Below are 24,112 nucleotides of genomic sequence, written 5' to 3'. Positions count from 1 at the left end.
GAGCATGTGAGAATTCACCTGGTACTGAGAAAACAGGTTGAAAAGAACCGCTTGTGGGTGATGCAGGCAAGGTGCAGTTCCACAAGACGCCAACTGCACATGTGAAGTGGGAAGTGTGACCTTGACAGCTGCCCCAAACTGTCCCTCAGTACTGTTGCTAATATAAACAATCACTAGAGCTCGAAGAAGAGACTTATATGTACGCAGAGTGGCCATGTAAAAACGTAAACTGAATGAGCTTTGATATCGATGCAGTGCATTTGGATACATATAACAGTGTGCATACGTCAGCTGTAAATTTGTGTGCTTGCCAAAAGAAACTCAAAGAGCGTAACAAAAGAAACAATTTGTTCCCATTTTCCTTAGCTTTAATTTGAAGCAGCAGGCATCTTGCGGCGAAGTTCGCATGTCTTCTGCGACAGCCACAGCCTGATGTTTTTCTCCACTTTTGTGGCTGCCTCATCGCTCCAGCCCCGGCTGCGGGCATAATGCCTGAAGAACACTGCAAGGAAATTATGCATAAGTGTGAGAAACAGCACAAGCTATGTTACTATTCTTGCACCTGCCAAAGCCTGTGCACGTGCAAATACCATGAGTGGCCATGCTGCAAGTGCGGCAGCTGCTGTGACACTTTGCACTGCCTACACCATCAAAATGAGGATATCACCTTAATGCTCAAGACAAGTGTAAAGCAGACAAATGACAAAGGTGATCAAATGAAAGTGCTCGTCAATTGTAACAACGCAGGCAGCGCACAGTGCCTAGAAGATGCATACGTGTTGTGGTCCTGTGCACAAAGCCAAAGCACACCAAGTAAGGGCATCAGCTGCATTACTATGAATGCGGCTAGTGAACATCAGGTCAAACTGCATACATTTCCCAAGAACATATTTCTGCTAAACCATCCCATAATCACAGTAGCCGACGGGTAATTGAGACTCCAATAATTCGGACTTGTAGGATATTTCGGACCTCGATGAGGCACCATCAGTCACCCCATAGAAGCGCATACATATTCGCGACGTGTATTTCGGACTTCAAAAGTCCGAAAGTTTGATTTTCTGACTAATTTCAGTCGCCTGTGGGCCAGGATGTGTCATTTTATTGGCTTTTCGCCGGCACAAAAGGCGTATCTTGGATTCAGGTGGATTTACTCTGCAGTTGGATTGGCTTGACATAATTTCTGTACCTCATTTTTACCACTAGAAGTCCTTGCGATCTTTGAGACTTCGAGGTAGCAATCGGATTGTCATCGCCGTCAACTTGCTTTTGTCGCGGGCAGTTATCGCTTGTCTCATACTTTGTAAATTTAAAATTGGTTGTTGGAGAAAGGAAATGGCGCAGTATCTATCTCGCAATATCGGCGGACACCTGAACCGCGCATTAGGAGAAAAGATAAAGGAGGGACTGAAAGAAGAAAGGAAGAAAGAGCAGCCGTAGTGGAGGGCTCCGAAAAAATTTTGACCAGCTGAGGATCTTAACGTGCACTTACATAGCACAGCACACAGGCACCTTTGTGTTTTGTCTCCATCGAAACGCGGCCGCCGCGGTCGGGTTCAAACCCGAATACTCCGATTCCCTAGCCGAGCACACTAATCACTGAGCCACCACGGCAGGCCTCGTACGTTCGCCTTTCGCTGTTTTCTCACTTAGGTTAATCCCACCGCGTCGACCGAGTGGCGAGTTTTCACGAAGTTACATCTATTCACCGTTTTGTGATTGCGTCCGGCGGTTCCACCGATTTGAACGTAAAGTTCATTGTCTTTGCGTGTGTTTGATGAGCGGTGTGGTGCACACTCGGGTTGTGGACAGCATGGTGCCGCCCGGTCCGTCAAAGAAGCGTGGGAAGTATTCAACTAAACGGCGCGACCTTGCTGCCTAGCGTGTACAGTGAAAGTACAACTTTGGCTAAAATGCAGGCGTAAATCGTCATCAGCCAGAGAAATTTTCCGCATGTAAAATCAGTGACTTTTTTAAGCCGATTTCATTTCAATGAGGCGATTATTTTGTACTCCACGGATTTTTCGGGCTGTTCGATTATTCGGACCATTTTTGGTGTCCCTTCGAGTCCGAGAAATCGGTCGGCAACTGTAGTGCCTTAGCTACTGCAACTATATAAAACAATAACAGGACAGGAAGAAGCATAACGATGATACCAGCAGCAGCTGCATGAAGGGTTTTCAGAAATGCACTGATCTGAAAAACCTAGCTTTCCAGCTAACATTGTCATGTGACGACAGCCTATTTTAGAATCAGAAAACAAGATTACATTCTTTGGTTGTTGCGACAGATGTGGGGTGTTTATATCATGCACTCATCTTGGAGCCGAGCTATGTAGGTAGTTCTAATCTCTACCAAATGCTTCTGTTTGTGCCTGTCAAGTAGTCGAATGCACATGAATTCTCGTGCACAACCAGAAGCTATGCAGTGGTTTGGTTTATGGGGGTTTAACGTCCCAAAGAGACTCAGGCTCTGAGTGACGCCTTAGTGAAGGGATACAGAAATTTCGACCACCTGGGGATCTTTAACGAGCGCTGACATCGCACAGCACATGGACCTCTAGAATTTCGCCTCCAACGAAATTCTACCGACGCGGCCGGGATCGAACCCGCGTCTTTTGGGCCAGCAGCCGAGCGCCATAACCACTCAGCTTTAAGCTATCCGATGAACCGATCCATTTAAATATGTGTCAAATACTTTTTGATACCTACTACCTTCACGAGAGCTATTGCCAAGGCCAAGATGGTCCCCTTTAATATGTTAATGCAATATGACAATATGCACATGCGCTAACCCTCGTAGAATACAGTAGATTTCAGTAATTACCCCTTATTGTGTCCACCTTCAGCGGTGTCAGCAGCTATTGTGGGGCCTTGTCACCACCCTCTGCCAGGAATCTGTAGGACAGTGTTCCTGTGCAGCTGCGCTGCGCAAGCACTTCGGTAGACCACAAAGTGGCTGCCGCTCTTTTTACAAACAGCGAATCTTTTTGCAGCGCCATCAAAGTGTCGTTTGCTTCCTTTGAAATCTCAAATACATTGGCCAGGTGCACCTGCAGGGAAAAGAAAACAAATGCCATGAAAAACTGAAAGGGACACACAATAAAGCACAAATTATCACTGTTCACTCAGTGCATTGTGACCTGAAACCACAGTGCAAGAAACCTTTAGGAGTGGAAACTCCGCTGTTTGCGGCGACCAGAAAAGGTCAAAAGCCCGCAGAGCCACTATCATGCTGGCGGCTTGGAAAGAAATTACCGCCATTTCGGTTGTCAAGGCAACAGGTCGAGCGTGTTGCTCCTGTTCGGCCGCGTGCGCCTGACTACTTTTAGAGCACTCTCGTGCGCTTCTTTACCGCTGGTAGCCCGAAGAGCAACAGGTGCTACGCTTCAACCATTTGAGCACAGTAAAAATACAACGCGTCCTTTTCTATGACCGCTATAAGATGATCCCTAGCTTCTGGTTGTACGCAAGCCTTCGTTTGACACCCGCGCGATGACTTTCATTGGATGGGTATAAGCGCTGCTGGCAATCGTCGAAGGCAAACATGCCTTCACGTTCGTCAAGTATGCGACCACACTAAGTTTCATCTGCTAGAGGAGAACGCAGGCGTCGTACGGCGCAGCATTTATGACTACACGTCAGCCGAGAAGGCAACAAGCGGCAACAATTTCTTACCTCACTCACCTTCTCCCTGCAACACTTGTAACCGCTTTTGCAATTTCGAACAAAACACCTGCGTCCCATCTTAGTCTAGCAAATTCCAAAGGAGGCTGCACTGCACGTAGCAGCACTGTTAGTATTATGGCCCTCGAACATACACCGACAGTCAGCCGCCGCGGTGGCTGAGTGGTTATGGCGCTCGGCGGCTGGCCCGAAAGACGCGGGTTCGATCCCGGCCGCGGCATTCGAAATTCGATGGAGGCGAAATTCTAGAAAAATGTGTACTCTGCGATGTCAATGCACGTTAAAGAACCCCAGGTGGTCGAAATTTCCGGAGCCCTTCACTACGGCGTCTCTCATAGCCTGAGTCGCTTTGGGACGTTAAACCACAAAAAAAACGAAACGAAACTGTTGCTGTTTGACTTAAGGGCGCAGAAATACGTCACGGCGTGCCCGCTGAAGCAAACACCCGTGTCGTCTGCTTTGAGCGGGCGCCGCCGAAGAGCGCGCCGGAGCCGCCTGCCCGGGCGCTGCATTTTTTTTCGCTGCGGCTTCAACTCGCCACATGGCGCCGCCACTGCATACGGCCCCGTCGGCGCATACAATTGTGACCTTATTGGTCGCCTGCGCTCGCTTGCACTGACGGGTGTTTCACCTCATAAATGGTCTTCCTCCGTGCCTGAGATTAAGTGTTAGCACTTGCCACAGCACCAAGGTCAGAATAATTTAAAGGTTTAGAATAACTGCATGGAGTGCTTGTAACTGGTTTATCTAATTTGATGTTTAGAATGCTATCGGCAAATAATTTCAGAAAATGGCTCTACCTTACTGGGCTTAGGAGAATTTTATGTGCGTGCAATAACAAATGCTTAAAAATAAGAATAGCACATGAAAAAAGCACTGTTGTTTGTGCTTATTTCACACGATATGCGCCCCTTGTAAGAGTTTAACGGCCACAAAATATGTGCTTCCAAAGCAACCAGATGCCCTTCACGGTGGAAGACCACCCTCAAAGACTAGTTTCTGTCTAATACTGAGCTGGCCTCGCGTGGTTTATGCACATGCCTCTCCTGTTGCTATCATTATGGGGCACGTGGCTACAACACAGGCACTGCTGCTGCACAACCTGCACTGACACCTAACATGTCAGTGATGTTCTAGCTACCAGTGCATCTTTTGAAAGCAGTACTAAGAATATGTAAATTTCACATGGAAAAATTTTAGTGATCAATAATATTATATGGGGTACCTTTGCAGACCAAATTGAACCTCTAAAGTAACTGCATGAGAGGCAACAAATTACAACAGGCAAATGTTTAAGTGGAGAGCACGGTCTTGAAAACAAAATTTTAATAATGTAGTCATAATTATTAAATCTTTATGGAAAATGTATTTTTGCACGCTGATTCTAAATATGTCATTTAATTTTATGTAAAACAATTTCATGAGAACTTATGTAACTTTTATGCAAGTATTTTGCAAAGTGCTTTGAAGAAAATTTGCTGTGGGACACTCACTGAAATGTATGCCACTGGGTTCTCTTGGCACCAGGGAATGCAATAAGGTTAAAATTGTCATCCTGGCTATCATAGAACTTGAGTTATAGGATACTGAATCTGCCACTTCAGAAACGGTAGGACACATTTTACTTCGCGTTTCTGAAACGGTAGCTTAAATACCCTATAACTTATGTTCTATGGTAGGCAGGAAAGTTTTTTTCCTTTATTGCAGTCCTTGTTAACAAGAGAATCCAATGGCACATATCAGAAATTTCCCGCATCAAAATTTTTTGTAAGCTGATAACAAAATACATGCATAAAAATTATATACGCACTGAAGGAATTGTTTTACATGAAATTAAATGACATATTTGAAATCAGCTCACAAAAATACATCTCTCTAGAAGAATTCGTTATTGTGACTTCATTAACAAAACATTTTTTTTCTAATACCGGCTTCTCCCTTTAAGCCTAGCCAAAACTAGTCCCATATACCTGTCATTAAACCACGAAATTAAAAAGCATATAGCTTACTGAATTTTAAGAGCACCGGTAAAGACAAAGTACAGAAGTGAATAGGAAAAGCACTTCCACTTCTCTGTCCTTACCTGTGCAGTCAAAATTATGTGCGCTATACCAACTAGCCTAATTTGAAAAAAAATTGTGAAGCATCTATACTGTTTATGCATGACGATGCTGTGGAAGGGTGCACAGCTGAAAAGCAGACACAGAAATATCAGACACCCACTTGCAAAGAATTTCAAGTGAAATCGAAGAAAATGTGTACTTAAGAAGCCATTCAATACCCGTGAAAGAGTATCCAATACTGTACATATGCGAGTAAGGGCCGCACTTGTGTAGCCAACATATAGGCATCTAGGCGCCAGATATAACGTCCGTTCGATTCACCCGCACTGTTTGAACTAGTTCCCTTGTTGTTTCAAGTCGCCTTTTGCCACATCGACCTTGGCAACGTACCGTTCTTTTCAAGCAAGTGCAAATGCCGCACAGACCCAGTTCAGCAAAACTATCATGGCAACAGATGACAGACTCACTGAGTGCAAGTACGCATGAACGAAACCGACACACCAAAGCAGTAAGCCACCAAATGCTCTGCACTGGGCCCCAAAGGCAGTAGATAATGACATGTGGTAGCAGGTAACGACAAGACATGTGGGAAAAACAACATTTCAAAGGCACCGACAAGAGTGTGGATGCCATGCAAGAGACGGAAAAGACACTTGCAATCAAAATTCCTCTATGGTCGTTGCCAGTAAGCTGCAGTTCTCATCTTTTTTTTCAATAAAGCAGCGAACAAAACTGTATACAGAGAATTGAAATACCTTAGAAACCATGACAGCAAGCCAGAGGCAATATTTTGCATGAACTCTGCACTTTGGATTTCATTTGTTTGGAAGCAGTACTGCACCGCTCCTGCACTGCTGAGCTCTCCCTGCACGACTACGGTAGTTTTTTTTGCACTGCCATGAACTAGTTCACATTAATGTGCACTGATATCGCACAGCACGCAGGTATTTTTGTATTTCGGCTCCATCAAAATAAATCTGATGTGGCTGGGATTCAACCTGCATCTTTGAGACCAGCAGCTGAATGCCAAAGCCACTGATCCACCACAACGACTGTTATCCAGCATCCCATAGTGTTTTTAGAGGCATCAAAATGTCAGCAGTACCCGATGTGGTGGACCGGCACATGAACTCCCACCTCCTCAAAAACCACCTACTCTCTCCTTATGCCAGAGTTCCTCAAACTCTCTGCCCTACCGCAAGCGCTGCCCTCACCCCCAAAGACACCGCTTGGTTCTTTAGTTTGTTTCATTTTAGATTTTGTTTCTTTGAGCAATTACCTGTGGACTAGAAACTTCCTTTATGAGCACCCAGTGAATTCTTGCAGCAGGACAAATGCTGCTCAGTTTGGCTTGTGACCTTTTTCCTGTTTGTTTTACTTTCTTTTATAACCTTTGTTCCTTGAATAAAGATTTCTGCGTGCAAGTGAATGCTGGTGCCATCTGCTGCTTTTAAGTCACGCAGTCTTATTTGTGCTGCTATAGTCAGTATGGACCAGTATCAACTTGGTAAACATTGAACACTGGTGACTATACTACTCCCACAGATGAAACAGCAAGCAGTTCTCAAAGCCACATTTCACAAGACAGCAAATTTAGGTGCTTTCACCTTTCCACTCTCTGTCACCGTGCAAACACCCTGGGCTGATTGTGGTCCTGCTAATGTTCCAGCAGGCACTGCTCCTTGAAAAGCCGCCGGCATGTCCACACACAAGAACGGCAGTGGTCCTGTTGCAGGCATTCCAGCAGGCACTGGTGCAAAGTCCGCTTCTTGTGATGAAATCACCGATGTCGCGGCTCCTTGAAAAGCCTGCATATCTGCATGCAAGGACGGCAACACACAAGGTTGCTGTTCACCTAGTAGGGATTAAAACACAAGTTAGTCTAGTACAGTAGCAGCTGCATTTAATACAATTTATGCTGCAATTATTGCCCTCAGCCTTGAAGAATGCCAAATGAATAATTAGATTATTCTTTTGTTACAGAGACATGCAATATAGACAATTTTATCCATTGCCAAACTGACACAGGCCTCTTGAAATGAGGAACAGCAACCCAAGACGCACAGCACAGCGGGAGGAGCATTTATGGCAAGATAGCTAGCTACCAATTAGTGCTTGTGTGTAATATTCAACAAAGAGAAGTGAAATTCTGTTATTTCTAGCGGTCAACTTCATCATCCTGCTTATGTTCAAAGCAGGTTAAAGGCACTGCCCACTGACCTCCAATTTAGTACTACCAGCTGCATCCATCCTCTCCCAAATATTTGCTGGTTTCATCTGCAATGTTTATCTTTACTTGGAATCTATTTTATAAGTAGCAATGTACCACTCATCATCTGTCGTCCACACAATAAGTATTGCTCAATTCTTCATCATTTTAACTAGAACACCATAGTCGCGTTTGTTCCCGATCCACACTACTCTCTGTCTCTTAACGTTACACCTACAGGACGTTGCACATCCACTGCTACAGCTGGGAGTCGCACTGCTGAACACTCTCAAGTTTAAGCCACATGCAACACAAGGACAATTGACACAGTGGCCACAGTAGCCAAGTTGGCAGGGCTCTGAAAGCGACACGCGAAGACCATAGGCTCGTATCACACAGGCAGCATGTGGTTATCGTTTCTTCTACTTCCTAGTCATTCAGCTGTCAGGTGAAAAAATTACAACGCTATGAATGTCTCATTAACAACATTAATAATAATTTAAAAGCATTCCCGTATGCTTTCCTTGATTTCAATGAATGTTCGCTTTCTTACTCTGTATGTTGTAATCAGCTCCTCATTTCTACCCTTCCCTGATCATTCTGTCAGGTTATTCTTGCAGCTTGGAAAACAGGCCATAGACTTGCTGTGCACTGAAGAAAATGCGCATGGTTGTAGGTTAAGGACTCTGCAACAGTGTTACTGAAATTAAAGATATTAGACATGATTCCAGAGTGCTCCTGGTGACTTTCCATACCTTCCTCAGCTGATGACCACGCATTCTGCGCTACAGCTGAATGCAGTGAGGGCACAGGTGTGACCGCCCTCGGTGGCCTGCCTTCAGCGGCATTATGAAGGATGGCAATGCTTGCCTCGTTGCTCACTTGAGCAGCTGTTGACAAAAACGTTAATGGTTTTAGACTTCCTGCCCAGCAAGTTTATCATTTCTTCTTTCGTCATACTTTCTCATCAGGTCATTTATCTAAGCTCCACTAAGAACATGAGGTACATATGTAGCCAAAGTTCACATATCCACTGCGAAGCAGACATTACAATCGTTAAAAACATGTAGTCTAAAACTGCATTTCTACAATCAATGAGCAAAGTAATAAACATGAAAAATTTTTAACACTAGCTTTCCCAAAAAGACGTGGGTTTTTATAATGCACTGGTGTATATTTAGAACAATGTAGCTTACGAGGTAAAAGTAATCACTTGTAGGCCGCAAGAAGTGGTATCTAGTTTACGAAGGGTGCACACTGCCATACAAGACTAACCTGGAGCTGAAAGACATTTCAAAAGTTGTTCCTGCAGCTTCATGTTTAAATGCCGGAACTCTAAATTTTCTTTTTTTTTACGGTATCAAGTTCTTCTTTCAGCTCTCTTTTCTCTTGTACTGCCAAAATTTCTTCATTTGCGCGTTTTTTGGCAGCCAGTCTTATTTCCTTGAACTTTTTTCTTGACTGGAATTGGAGCATGGATATAACCAATATAAATCCAGCAAATGTATATCGTGGACAAGTCATTACACTTCGTATATAATCAAGATACTTGTTTTTTTCTGACCACTTTGACCACTGCCTCCTCAATTTGTTTCATCCACTTGCCACAAGTACATTAGGATTTTACTCATCCATAGCATCGTACTGTTAGCCGCAGAAGTTTGGGGGATCTAAGATGCGTGGCCAAGCGAAGCAAAACTGCATTGCTGCGTGATCTGCCATCACAGAGCATGGTGTTGAGGCTCACATGAACCTCGACACCACACCTCTACGGCAGATGGTACAGGAATAGTTTTGCAGATCCTGCAAACTTTTGCGTCTGGCAGTTCATGCTCATGATACAGGTTAGGTATAGCAACGCCACAAGGAGTGCACATGACTGTAGACAGGACTGCAATTAATATGCCTTTGATGCGACTGTAAAGCTGGTATAATCAATGTGAAGTCCTTCACGAATGTAAGCTAAAGCTGCTTCTTACTTGGTTGCTCTTTACAGTAGCAATTTAAGTGGTCCGTAAAAACAAACAGCTATGTCATACAATACTTTGCCACATGCATTTCGGAGTTTAGATGCACGAACCAATCAAATCCCAGAAAAATGGATTACATCACTCAGATAAGCTTTTCCTACAACTGCATCACCTTTTTATTACGCTGTGATCATACATGCACCTTCATCGCTACATGCAGCTTGCTCAAAGACTTGCACATGTTTCAATAATTCAACACTAGCTAACATCCCCGCAAAATAGACAAAAAAGTAAACATACTCAGAACGGCCAGGGGCACAGCAAAGGGCCCAGCAGTGGCATCAATAAAAATTGCATATACCTGGGTTGCACAGAGGTCATAGCTACCGCCATATTTGAGATTAGATGGATATCATAAACCTGCACATTTTTATAATCCATTTTTCATTACCTGCCCAATCTCCATTGCAGCTCAGCCTTGGGCTCCATTGTGGCGCCCAAGACATCGCATGAAACCTATGTATAGGAGGTATTCACTGAGGCCGCGCTACCAAACGGCACGAGCGTCGTCATGGTAAGCGCGTCATGTTTGCGGTCGTTTCACGCCAGTTCGCGCTGTGTCGCGGTACGCCGTGAGGTACCCGGCCTGAATTGTTAGTGATCCATAACCCCTCTGCACGTTGTTAAATGCGTCAACGTTCATTTTTCTTTGTGGAACACATATTGTGCTTGAAGACTGCAGCAGAATTCTTCTGTGCCACGATATAACCAAGCTGCCCCTGCCACAACTCGGCAGCAAAACTGGCCATCTGCACTGGACGCAAGAATTTACATGACTTGCACCTTTTAATATCAGTTGATAACTGTCACCTACTCATGCAGGTCACATTGTGGATGAACAACAAATTATTAATTACCCAGATTCCGAAACTGGCGCCTCAGAAACTCATCTTTCCAGCGGCTGCAGTGCGCGAGCTACGGAAGCTTCACAGACGGTGTTTCAGCATAAAGGCAAAGCGTCACAGCTGCTTTATTTACGCATCAGAACGGTCGAGAAAATGCTGTCATGCGCTTGCAACACGAGCGGCAGACCTAACGAGAAGGTTTTGCAGTTTTGAATGTAGCAGCGTAGCACTGCTTCGAGTGCACAAGACCTGGAATCTAGGCAGGTTCGCATCAATGCGATGTGCAGCGATTCTGTTACATTTTGTAGTAACGCATCACTTTCGGCAGATAGGGACAAGTTAGCGTAGCTAAACAAACAGACGTCATTATTACTCTCCTCTCCAAAAGCCGCACTACAGCCGTCGGCTCCCTCTGCACGGCTCTTGAGCTCGCCCACTTGCTAAGCAATTGCATCCTCTAGATTTGTATGCTTTAATGCTTTGACCTGTCGGTAAACTTAAGCCGTGCACAAGGTAGGCCTCGATGTCAGTGAATTCATTGCGCAGCAACAGTCCTATACGTCGCACGGCACGCCAGCACCTCCGCATTCCTACGGGTCGACGTTTTCACAGCGTAGAAACTTTTTAGCGTGCCCGCTCCTTTCTGTTACGCACAGTTCACGAAGTACCCACTGAGTCACATGGTGTTACCAGTCGGACAGAAATTATCTCTGGCAAGACGCCAATACAAGCACATATCACATCACCAGCGAGTTAAATGCTGCGGCTCGGTGCGGTGACCGCACGCGCGGCCCCAAACATGGCGAACGCCGCGGCGGCCACTTGCTCCTATTGCGGATGACGCCATGTGAACACCTCCTATACATACTGCCAACATGAAAGTACTGAAGGGAGCAACCTACTGTCCATACACACATTTTCTGGTGGTCCCTGGCGCTTCAACTTTGCATGCTGCGCTTTATCTGCAATAAATGCGTCCATTTCTTCTTTGGACTCTGAAACAAATTTGAATGAACAATGTTGTTTCTATACTGATGAAGTTACACCTTTAGAAAATCAACCGATGTTGTAGTAATGACCAGGCCACAACAACACTCATGATGCTACGTCTAACACTCGTATGCTTGTATTTTCAAGTGACCACATAATTAATGTTCAGCCTGTTCGCAATGATCAGGTAGCATTTTTAAAAGTGTGAAAAGGATGAGAAGACAACATGAGTGCACAGAATGCCGTATAGGAGTCGCTGATATTATGCAGTTTACATCGTAATACTACAACACCAAAGAGGCAAATGCTGCACAGCTTTACAGTGTATGTAAACGCACGGAACTAAAAATAAAATAGTTCTAACCATCCTGCCCTCTCCCCAAAAAAACAAATCGCCATAGATTACGGTACATCGAACACCAAACATGCATTACACTTCCAGCACACAGGCGGTGAAAAGAAAGCAGAAGAGGAGGAAAAATATTCAAGAAACAACGCTCACAACGTGTGGTTGGGCTAGTCGGTGCAGATTCGACATCATGAAAGGAAAAACAGCGTTGACACGGTACATGAAGAAGGAGCGCCCTTTGTGTTGAATCGTGTGCCCCGAGCGAACCCACGTGAGCAGAAGTAGTTGTGCGGCAATAGTTCACGGCACAGGGAGGAAAAAACTTTCATCATGGTCTTCAGGAAAGTTCACTTACCTGACATGTGGAGTATTTTGGCGTCGTAATAGCCTCCGCTAGTTTTTTTGTCGCCTTCCCAGTAAACGATGTAGATTTCCCCCGCTCTAAAATCGTCCACATCGGCCAGCCGGAACCCTTTTACGTTGCGCGACTTTGCGATTTTTTTCACGTCGTCCTCTAAGAGTTTTACGTACACGTAGTACTCCATGGCTGTAAGTACACGCTGGCTCTACACACTGGAGACCAATGCCACAAAAACAAATCATGAAGTATTGGAAGTACCACGTGTGAAAAAGTTGCGTAACCTCAGTGCGCACACGCCGCCTAGGCTTGCTGCCTAGCTTATATTTTAGGCTCCTAGGAGTGGCGCTGTAATCTTGTCAGATTTACACATAAAAGAGCATATTACGATTTGTTCAGTCTAATTCTTCCTGAGATCTCAAGTTAACAGGTACGGTAAGATATTATCATTTTTCTTCGTTGTCAAGAATAAAGGTCTAAAAAGACCGGTCGTCTTGAGACGCGCGTGTATGCCAACTCCACGTATGCAAAAGCAAGATATTGGCAGTCCGCGCCACGTTTTCAGGCGAAACAAACCGCAAAATAAGCCATTTAATCTATCGGACGTTTTTTTAGGGATTTCTGTACACAGATATGCGATTTCTGTTCGAATCGAACTGTTTCCAGGTGGATGGGCATGATTTCTAGTTCGGTAATCCAGCTGGTAATGAAATATTAATTGCAGACAGCCCAAAGTGCCACGCCCAGCCTATATCTACATACAGGCCGCTATGTAGGGCACTGCAAACAATTCACTGCCAGCTTCACACCATTGAGTAAATATATATCAGCATCGCCTACAATCAACCAGAATATATAGATCACATATTTCACGTTGCCATATTCTAACCTATAGAGGAACTGCACGCGTGATGCCCCAACTCAAATTTTGGTCGATATTTACATTTAGAAGAGCTTATCTGGGAAAACAAAAAAATCTGCGTTCATTTTATACGAAAAGCTATAAGTAGGCGCTTCCTATAGGCTTTTCGTAAAATAAACCAAGAAACACGAGGATGGATTTTAATAGAAATTTAGGGCGCACTCTCACCTCCCCCAACAATAAAGTTACATATAGTAAGAGAATGCCGGACCCCATGTTTTCAACAGAAAATGCACAAGACACGCACACACCAAATGAGCCCTCGCCCACCCCTTCCATCTAAGATTGTCCATAAACTACAGGCCCTTGAAATGGTGTATCTTTCTGTGGTCGCTTAACTTAGCTCTGCTGTGTAAGATATTTCTTACTTTTGCCAATTAACAGTAAAGAAAACAAGTATATGTGTAAAGAAAACCGAAATAAATACAGATAAGTCGCAGAAGCAAAAGACATGCATGAAGATCGCTGATATATATGCAATTAATTAAAAGCCGTTGTGGCTGGTTAAATTTTGGGTGTGTGCTTTCTTCGTTAGAATGATGCGTAAGACATTACTATATTTACATGGATTACTACATGATGTTCTCCCACGATCACTAAACTTGTCATCGAATTTCTTTCTCTTGCTGTTAATTTTGGTTTCAACAGCCCAGCTATAGCGATGAGTGTGACGCCGTGTGTGCATGCAGCCAATAAGAGCGGGGCCTGTATAGTTGATCCTTCATAGTGCAGATATTGCGCTAACTGATAGTGGTACTGTTCCCGTTCTGTGTGTATTTTCTGTATCAGTTGTCTGCACTGCGCATTACAGTTCATGTGTATCACAAATTAGCGATATAATCGCTGATTCGTCGTTTTGCTTCACTACAATGCTAAATGCAGTATGCCTCAACAGTCGGAATGACAACAAATGTAGAAGCAGTGATTATATTGTAGTTTTGTTTATGCCTCGCGTGACCTATAAGCAAACACTTTGACAACACAATCATCCGTGGGCTGTTGAAACCGAAACAGCATGACAAAAATTTATTATTAATTATTTAGTGGTCGTAGGCGAATTCCACGTAGGGATTCATGCATAGTACTATCCTCCGCATCATTCCTCCGCAGCTGCCGCCAGTGGACCCCTGAACTAGGGGCCCCGACCATCCGGCTCTTGCGAATTCTCCGAATCATTATTAAAAAGAAAAACATGCCACGAAAATAAGGTGTCTGTACTCTTTAAGGCGCTCGAAGGTTCCACCATACCCTCCTCTATTTGTTGTTCAACCCTCGGCCGGCACTGCGGCCGCGGCTGCCGCACGTTTCGATCAAATGTCGCACGTTTGTGCGATGCCAGCGCGCACGGTCGATATTAACCCTAAGCCCTTCGCGACAACGTCCATAATAGTCAATACGTGTAGATTTGGGACGTTAAACCCCACACAATTTATATTCAATTAATGGCTGAAAATGTAAGGGTAGGGAGAACATATCTTCATCTCCACTCGCGGAGGGGGCGATCTAACAGTTGGCGGGGTGTACTTTCCAAGCACAACAAATGAAACGCTGACGACAGGACAGAAGCTCCAACGCAAAAACACACATATTAGCTCTTGGAGAACTATATATATAAGACTGTCTACGCGCTTTCGAAGTAATTACATTAACTTAGCTGCACAGCGAGCTTAATTCCTTGGCAGATCGCATTTTGCTGTTCGTATTTTGATTTGTCTTGTACGCACTTCATTTGTTGCTGACAGCACATGTGGAGCATAATATCGAGTGACATTGAAAGGCATATCAAATATCAGCGATATCGAAAGGCGCGTGCAATATCAGCGATATCGAAAGGCGTATGAAAGGGATTGCGAACGAAGCGAAGTGGAAATGTTGCAGGTATCCGAATACGGCGTGGCACGAAATGCAGGGCTTATTGGAATTTCACATGCGACAACCGTGCAGGATCCCATTTTTCGACGGGAAAATTAAGTCCTAGCAATGTATCATTCCATGGAGGCAGACATTTGTCTGTCCTCCATGCATGGTGCAATGGGTTCGCACGTGTTTTGTTAAGCGCAAATGAGACCGTCTGCCCCTTCTCCCTGACCTCTCTCTGTATTCGCGCCCCTTTTTATAAGGATGCATGTTCATTAGTGACTCATAAAAACTGTCCTGCGCACAGATTTACATCTACTGCGAAGAACTGTCATTTATGCCTGTATTAATGAAAAATATTATGATATTGAGAGTCCAGTTGTGCAAAGTGGCGGCGTGGTGGTTACGTAACTGTGGAGGCCGAGACCGCACCTCCGAGAGCCAATACCGCAGTCGCCGCAGTCTTTTTCTGTGATGTCTCGGCTCCGTTGAGTGCTGCTGTTCATCTGTGCCGCCTTTGTGGACGTGTACTTGCGCCAGCGCTTTTAGTTACTGTTAGCTGCGGTACTGGGTCCAAAGGCTTTCTTTTACCAGCAGGTCGCGTACTTTATCGCAGCATGCCTCCTAAAAAACGGTACCTTGCTTATTTTGAGCCTGGTACGTCGTCTGCGAAAGTTGCGCGAAAACCCACGTGGAGCCAGCGGCAAAGATATCGAATGGTGAAGCTTCAGAGGTGAGCCGTTGTGCTTGGCACGTATCCAAAGGGGCCCGGCATCCCCCAATTTCACTTTGTACACCTTCCCAGTTCTTTTAACAGCGTTCGTGTTCTGCATGCACAGCGCCCCCCCCCCCCCCCCCCCGATCCCCCCGGATACAAATATTTACTTTGGCCTCCTGCGGGGAAAAAGTATATATTGATGTACAGAGGCGAGTGAGCTTAATTAGAGCGCTCTCGGAGTGCCCGCAGCGAAGCGAACGATGTGTTCAGAGGCGATTCTTGCATTCAAGCGAAGCCACATAGATATGTTCACTTAGACTTGCTGTGGTGGCTAAGTTGTTAGGTGCTTGGCAGCTGAACCCGAAATTGCATGTTTGGTTTCTTGTGAGTCATTTTTGATAGTTTAATTTTAGCTGCTTTTGAACCATGGAAATGCAGTATTACGATAAAAAGTTCTATTTTATTTGCCTATGTTTCTTGCACACTCAGTTGTGCTAATGCTTGTCCCATGCATGGGCAAGTGAATGGGGCGACTGAATGTGGAGGGAATTGAAATGTGGCAACTGAATGTGGAGGGAATTGGAATGATGTTCGTGCGGAATGATACTAACTCAGCGTATACATGAACAGATTGCAGACATTCACTTGAATACTGATATTTTTTTCTTCGGTTGCTGATGAAGCTTTTTCAATGATTTTTGCAGCAAGCTGAAGATGAGGTGCATGACAACGCTTCTACAAGTCATCCCAACTTGGATGAACCTTCAAGCCAGCATCTTGATGGCACCATGTCTGATGAACAACTGCCAAGACTCCATGAGGATACCGATGGGCTTGATAACCATGCGCTGGAGGACCCTGATGAAGGCTTGTCGGAATTTATAAGGGTAAACTCAGAGTCAGACCTTCCACACCAAGACACTACCCTCCTGCAGGCGATGCTGCTGGTATTGACATTTGTTGTTGCTGCTGGCCTTCCTTGGACTCAAGTGGACAGCTTGTTGAAGCTGTTGAATGCGGTACTAGGCCAGAACATCTTCCCATCTACAAAATATGGCTTCAGGAAATTATGGGATCTTCACAAGTCAAGAATGGTCGAAGTTCACACATACGGTCCAACATGCCAGTCCCTGACATCAAGCTGCGGGCTGGATCTTCAGCGCTGCACTACTTGTGCAGCTACAATGACTGTGGCACAGCTGGTGAAAAAAGGAAGCTTCTTTATCACTGTTCATCTGAAGCATCAGCTACAGTGTGTCTTAAAAAAACTTTGGGGATGTAGTTGGCACCAACCTCCAGAAACTGACAGCTGAAACTGATCGGGGAGCCTACAGGGACATCACAGATGGGCAACTGTACAGAAAGGTCCGCCGTGAAAGGAACTTGAAGTGGAGTGACCTGTCTTTTGCCGCTAACAGCGATGGATCGCCAGTATTTAAGTCCAGTAAAGGATCAATCTGGCCTATTCAAGTGGTGCTTAATGAGCTCCCTCTTCTATATCGTTGGAAGAACATCCTAATCGGTGCCATTTGGTTTGCCTAAGATCACCCACCTACTCACCTCTACTTGAAGACTTTTGTCGACAAGTTCCACACTATGGGCAGCTTAACATGGTCCTTTGCCGACAAAGTTGTGCCGTCAGCAGTGAATGTTGTGTGCTTCTGTGTTGACTCGCCAGCTCGTGCTTCACTGCTGAATGCTAAGCAATACAATGGGTACTACGGCTGTTTTTGGTGCCCTTAAATAGGAACGCTTTTTGACGGTAAGACTAGTTTCAGTCAAATTATAAGCTTTGCCTCTTCTGCATACTACTGTGCAGCTGTACAAAACACAGTTTCTTTCATTGCTTAAATGCATTCACATGTGGAAGGTTTGTCTACTGCTATTCAAGGCGGTTGGTATCAATTTTTATCAGGTATAAAAGTACTGGTTCATATCAGTTTGAACTAGGTTGTCTTGTATTGTTATAAGAACAGTTTACCGTGGCAGCTTAAGTTTCATTCATTTCTTGCACATTACCAGACCTAACCTTGATGGTTCCCTAACCAAGCTTAGACATACCAAATAACAAGCCCATTGCATAAATAGGGTCATTATAGCTTGCCTGCGAAATGTTAGAACTATATACACCTTGAAAGGTAGCAAAAATTCTAATCAAAGGTCATTTGTGGTCTTTTTTTGGACAGTCGTTTTCTTCGTCGACTTCTCTGCTACTCAAAGTTGCTCTGTGATGGCATAGAAAACCCGCATTTTAATGGTCCATCATTCCGATTCACCAGTGAACAGCAGATGTCTCATCGTCTGCTGGTCATTCTGCTTTGTATTTTGCACTGTTTATTTCGGTACATATAATAAAATATATTCGAATTACTTGGGCCAGGCCGTTTAAATCTGTCTAGTTTGGGCCTGTGCAGATCATTTTTTGTTCGCCCTTTTTCATTTCTCGCCATTTTTTCATGCACATGACGCAACATTTTGGCAGAAACCTGGTCGCGTTTCCAAGCATCCACCCTCCTACACCACCCATAATATGATGCACCCCACGGCGCTCTCTCCTGACAGGTTCATGTCAAGAGGGGCACAGAAGCGCCAGCGTAAATAAGCTAGGAAATAAACCTTTCACAAAAAAAATACCTGGTGATGTAGGGCCATGACGATGACATGTAACAGTCTGTGCTCCTGCCTAAAAGCAGTGAAATAAATTTCGCTTGTGAAGGATTGTTGCCCAGATGGGGGGAGAGAGAGACTTGACGATCGTATGGCAGTGAAAAGCATGGCGAAGTTGCTTTATTATGACAGCTGTAACTGTGCTGCTGAGTCCTTTAAAGACATCTTTCCCTTCACTTGTTCCAGAGACGATGCGTGATAACTGCCAGGGTATATCAGTTTTCGTCCATACAGATCACGGGCCTTCTAACACTCCTCATAACTTATGTGAAACAAAAGGCTGTTCTGGGATGTATGGTGTACTTTTTAGCAGGCATAATAACAAAGGAAGGACATTTTGCACTTTGGTGAGCAGTCGCATTTAACTTCGTATTTACCATGAGAAATTGAGTACAGATATGCGCAGGGCACTTCTTTCTAGCAATGAGGAAACAGTGCTGTTATTTATGTGAGCAAATTGTCGGTGCTGTCTGTTTAAAATCTTGTGGTATTTTTATTGTCTGATGATCCAAGACTTAAAGGCTGTGAAGACTGGAATCAAAACAGTTCAGTCACCTGTGTTGCACATGTATGTATTCAGGAAGGGAAAAAATGTCACTTGGAAATTCTGTCTTACATAAGCACTCATGTAAACTTGTGTACCTCTTCTCGCAGAAGCCTGCTTTTCAGTTTTATGTATATTAAAGGTCAGAAAAATTGACTATGCAGTTAAGATTCCCTGGTGATTAAAATAATCCAGAGCTTTTCATTAGCATCTCCCATAGCCTACGTATACCTCTAGGAAGTTAGGCTCTGCAACGAAAAATAACCTATGAAAGCTCTATATGTTGGCCTACTGCCTTTGTACATATATCCTCTGTAACACGAAAGGCCTAATTTTGTAAAGTGGGCTTGCGCCTGACTAAAGGTAAATATGGTGTCATTACATGCAGTTTAAATTATTGTAGCGTTTCATAGCCAGCACATGTCTGTGATACCCTCCTGTCTGTTCTTTCGCATGTATTTCTTCGTTTATTACCCATAGTACTATGACAAACTTGTCATTTCTTTTTACAGGAACACTAAAGTATGTCATGGAAGGGCAGGATATGGTGGAGCAATGCCATGACACGGTACTGAGTGCAATGAAGCTTGCAGCCAAGCGAGACCGTCCTGTGGATGGCTTGAAGGGAATGTCAGCGGTTGCAACCCTCAGCACATTGGACCTCGTGTGGGGCTTTCCACCAGATTATATGCACTGCATACTAGAAGGCGTCACATCACAGCTAATAGAACTTTGGCTGTGTTCACCAGGAAGTGATGGTATATTGGAAACCGTATCATAGTGTTAAATGACCGCCTATTACAAATTCGGCCGCCAATTTCTTTCACGAGATTGCCAAGGCCAGCCACTGAGCGCTCATTTTGCAAGGTTACCGAGTGGAAATATTGGCTTCTCTATTACAGTGCGCCTTGCCTTTCAATGTACTGCCACAGAGATATTTCACCCATTTCTGCCTTCGCGCAAAGAGTTTGTTTTTACAGTTAAGAGCAAGTGTTAAGGAGGGAGACATCTTTTGTGCTGATAGGCTTCTGATGCAATTTGTTGATCAAATGCCACTTCCGTATGGTGAACATACTTTAACGTTCAATGTGCGTCAACTTGTGCACCTTGCAAAATCTGTGCGCATGACTTGGCCGCTGTGGGCCACCTCTACCTTTCCATTTGAAAGGGGGAATGGTGACATCCTGAAACTTGTTTCCGCGGCCAAAGGTGTGCCACATCAAGTCGCAGAACGCTTCATCATGCGAGAGGTTGAAAAGTCCCTGAACCGTCTTGTACTGTTGCCACCCTTCCTGAACAAGCAGCGAAAGCTGATCTCGGGAAGGCAAGAAAATAAGCACCAGTCTAGTGTAATGGGTGCCCCATTACACCCTGCCAGACTTGAAAGTTATTTGGTCGATATGGTTACCCAAACCATTGGTACTGTGTCCAGTCTGAGTGAACACCTCAGAGCACGTATCAGAGGATTCACTGTACACAGCGCCAATTACAAGAGGAAAGAGAAAACATGCTCGGAGTACATTGAATCAAGTGGTGGCAAGTTCATGAGAGTAATCAAAATCGTTTTGGTGGAAAATCATATTTTCTTGTTCTGCCAGGAATTGCTTACAGAGGAAACCTTTATGCCTTTCATGTTCACTGCCGAACATCCTCCGACTGATGTTGGTTTGTGCCTGATTAGTGAAGAGAAAGTTATATCACCTTGTGTTCTCGTGCAACAGAACAATCAGGCAAGTTGTGAAAGTACCGAATCTGTACGAAAGTGCTTAACTGCCTAACAGATGCCAGGGACAAATTTCATCATCAGCAGAATGACGGCAGCCACTGCAAGGCAAAGGCCGCTCCCATGTCTCTCCAATTAACCCTGTCCCTACCAACCCGATGCCTGCAAACTTCTTAATCTCATCCACCCACCTAACCTTCTGCCGCACCCTGCTACACTTGCTTTCTCTTGGGATCAACTACGTTACACTTAAGGACCTTTAAGCCAATTTAGATTGGTTTATCTAAATGGGAAACTGTTTTTTAATTATAGGAACCTGTTGCCCTCAGAGTCCCTTTAAAGGAAGTGATTTTCACTGATTGGTAATATTCTTTATATTCTGCCTCTGCATTTGTAGTGAGTAATTGCTCTCACAACACTTTATTGCTGATATCAGAGGACAGCTGCATGAAATTTGAGGCTCTCCAGTGAGACAGATATGCTATCTTTATCTGCTTCATAGCAGGTTGTATGCTATGCCTGTGACTGTTCATGTGTAACTGTATTCACCTTTTTTTGCTGGCAATTTTTTGCATAAACACCTCTGCAGGCTAGCTTATTGCTAAAGCTGGATACAACTTAAAAAAACAACAGTTGTTAACACTGGGCCACAATCCGCGGTGTACCGTATTACTTCGCTAGCCAGTCACAAATGTAAACGAAATCAGCTGTTCGATCCCGACTGCGCTGCTTTTGGATGGAAGCGAAATGCAAAAGCGCCCGTCTGCGTGTCATGTCAGTGAACAATAAAGAACCTCAGGGACTCTAAATGGAGCCCTCCACTACAGCATCTTTCTTCTTTCAGTCGCACCTTTCCCGCTTCCCTTATGATGCGGTTTGGGTGTCCACCAAGATATGTGAGACAATTACTATGCATATTTTCCTACCCCAAAAACCAATTTTTTATTAATATTATTGTTTAATGTTTGACTTTAATAAACCAGCCAGGTATCAAAGTTCTAGAGCTTAGTACTTTTTTCTTGATTAGCCTCTTGTTTAGGTGATGATCGGAGAGAGAGAGAGAGAGAAAACTTTTATTTCTTTCCAAGAGGTTCGCGGGGATGAAGACTTCCTGGTCGTCTTGCTTGGGTGCTGGCGACTTGAGTCTTCAAGCAAGAGTGGGCCCTCAGTCCAGGGCTCCACTGAGTTGTGCCGCTTCAGTTGCGTGCTTTACCAAGGCCCTCTGGACCACAAGCTCGCTGCTGAAGAGACAGCTCTCCCATTGCTCCGCACTCGGTGTTTGTTGATTGTGGAATGCTATGTTTCTCTTGCATTCCCAGGTGATGTGATAGAGTGTGGGCGTACTGCCGCACCAGGGGCAGTCTGGTCTGAATTGCGTTGGTGATATCTTGTTGTATGTGTGTAGGTTAGGGAAGGTGTTCGTCTGTAGCCTACGCCATCCTACAGCCTCTTCCCTATTTAGTGCTTTGTGTGGTGATGGATATCTCTTTCTGATTCCCCTATATAGTTGTAGGGTCTCTGTGTAGCCCCCCTCGCATATGAGTAGCCGTGACTCCGAGACGATCGATAAGCCTGCTCGGTAAGTGAGCCCTCGAGCTAGACTGTCCGCCCTTTCGTTTCCTGCTACGCCTGCGTGGGCTGGCACCCAGATTATATGTTGTATGGGTATTCTTTCAGCTGAGGCTGCCGCCTCGCTGATTATTCTGAGGGCAGTGCCGCTGATATTGCCCTTCGTATAGTTTCTGCATGTTTCTTTCGAGTCCGTTAGGATATTTAGGGAGCGACCTTTTCTGTAGCCTTCGGCTATCGCTAGCGCGACGGCAATTTCTTCGGCCTCTGCTATCCCTGACACCCCTACTGAAGCGCAGGTGATAGTTTCCCCTGTACCGTTGACCACCGCTACCGCGGCTGTGCGTTTCTCTGCTCTTGCGTACATAGAAGCGTCTGTGTATAGTGTGCTTTCGGATTGGCCTAGCCTTCTGTTTATCTGTTCGGCCCTGGCTCTCCGCCTTTCTTCGTGTAGGTTGGGATCCATATTTTTAGGTAAGGGTCCCACGTTGAAAGTTCTTCTGAGGTCGTCTGGAACTTCTGTGTATCTGTCAGCCAGACCACTTGCGTTCCGACCTAGCCTTTTTAGGAGCGCCCTTCCTGTGGGGGAGCCCCTGAGCCTCGTCAATTGCGCACCCATTTGAGCCTCTGCTAGCTCGTCAAAGGTGTTGCTGACTCCGAGCTGGAGTAATTTTTCATTTGACGTGTTCCTGGGTAGGTGCAGAGCGATCTTGTAGGCCTTCCTTAGTATACAGTCGGCTTGCTCTCTTTCCGCTTTTGTTGTTGCGTGGTAGGGCAGCGAGTATGTGACCCTGCTGACGATTAGGCTGTTTACGAGTCTTAGGGTGTCGTCTTCCTTCATTCCGTATCTTCTTTGGGATACTCGGCTGATCATTCTTCCTACTTGTTCCGTGGCTTTCCTGAGCAGGGTGATGGTGTGGCTGCATTTGCGGCTACTCTGTAGCCACATGCCCAGAATGCGGATTATGTTTTTCTCCGGGATCGGTTGTCCCTCGAGGACGACGTCCAGTGGGGCTTGGGTAGGGTGTCTCCCTATTCTGATGAGCTCCGATTTTTCGGTCGAGCATTTCAGGCCCCTCTCCTTCACGTAGTCTTCTACGCAGGTGGCGGCTTCCTGTAGTCGGTCTTGTTTTTCTCCTAGCGATCCTTGGGTGATCCACACGGTTATGTCGTCGGCGTACATGGCGTGTTTGATACCCGGGATCTCTTTGAGCTTTCTTGCCAGTCTTAGCATTGACATGTTGAAGAGCACCGGCGATATGACTGAGCCTTGGGGTGTTCCTTTGCAGGGTGTGGCGAAGACGTCACTTCGCAGCTCGGCTAGCCCTACGGTCGCTGTTCGGTTGCTTAGGAAAGCCCTGATGTAGTTATGGGCTCTCCTTCCGCAGTTCGTGTCGTTTATGCCTTCCATGATGGCGGCGTGGCTTACGTTGTCAAAGGCTCCTTTGATGTCGAGGGCCATGACAACGTTTTCTCCGCTTCTCGGCATTTTTTCAAGTACTTCCTCCTTTAGCTGGAGGAGTACGTCTTGCGTGGACAGGTGGGCTCGAAACCCGTACATGCTATCAGGGTAGAGTTGGTT

General features: G+C 45.1%; 1 protein-coding gene across 1 annotated transcript; it reads right to left on the bottom strand.

Moving 5' to 3' along the window:
* Positions 1-207: 207 nt before the first annotated feature.
* On the bottom strand, positions 208-12,799 carry LOC144095001 (uncharacterized). The gene is made up of 5 exons (XM_077628842.1): positions 12,528-12,799; positions 11,749-11,828; positions 7,357-7,565; positions 2,827-3,052; positions 208-502 (listed from the first exon to the last, which is right to left on the bottom strand). The coding sequence occupies exons 1-3, from the start codon at positions 12,715-12,717 to the stop codon at positions 7,530-7,532; spliced, it is 306 nt and encodes a 101-aa protein (XP_077484968.1). The 5' UTR covers positions 12,718-12,799; the 3' UTR covers positions 208-502; positions 2,827-3,052; positions 7,357-7,529.
* Positions 12,800-24,112: the final 11,313 nt, after the last annotated feature.

Source organism: Amblyomma americanum, chromosome 6 (genome assembly GCF_052857255.1).
Source record: "Amblyomma americanum isolate KBUSLIRL-KWMA chromosome 6, ASM5285725v1, whole genome shotgun sequence".
In the NCBI taxonomy this organism is placed as follows: domain Eukaryota; kingdom Metazoa; phylum Arthropoda; class Arachnida; order Ixodida; family Ixodidae; genus Amblyomma; species Amblyomma americanum.
The sequence above is the reverse complement of the archived record's forward strand: the minus strand, read 5'-3'. Positions and strand labels throughout refer to the sequence as shown.

Excerpts from the sequence above, each read along its gene's own strand:
- LOC144095001 (XM_077628842.1), bottom strand. The coding sequence starts at position 12,717 with ATGGAGTACTACGTGTACGTAAAACTCTTAGAGGACGACGTGAAAAAA. Across the intron at positions 11,829-12,527 it reads CAAAATACTCCACATGTCAG|AGTCCAAAGAAGAAATGGAC; the intron begins GTAAGTGAACTT and ends AATTTGTTTCAG. Across the intron at positions 7,566-11,748 it reads GCCAGGGACCACCAGAAAAT|ATATGCAGGCTTTTCAAGGA; the intron begins GTGTGTATGGAC and ends CCTTGCATGCAG.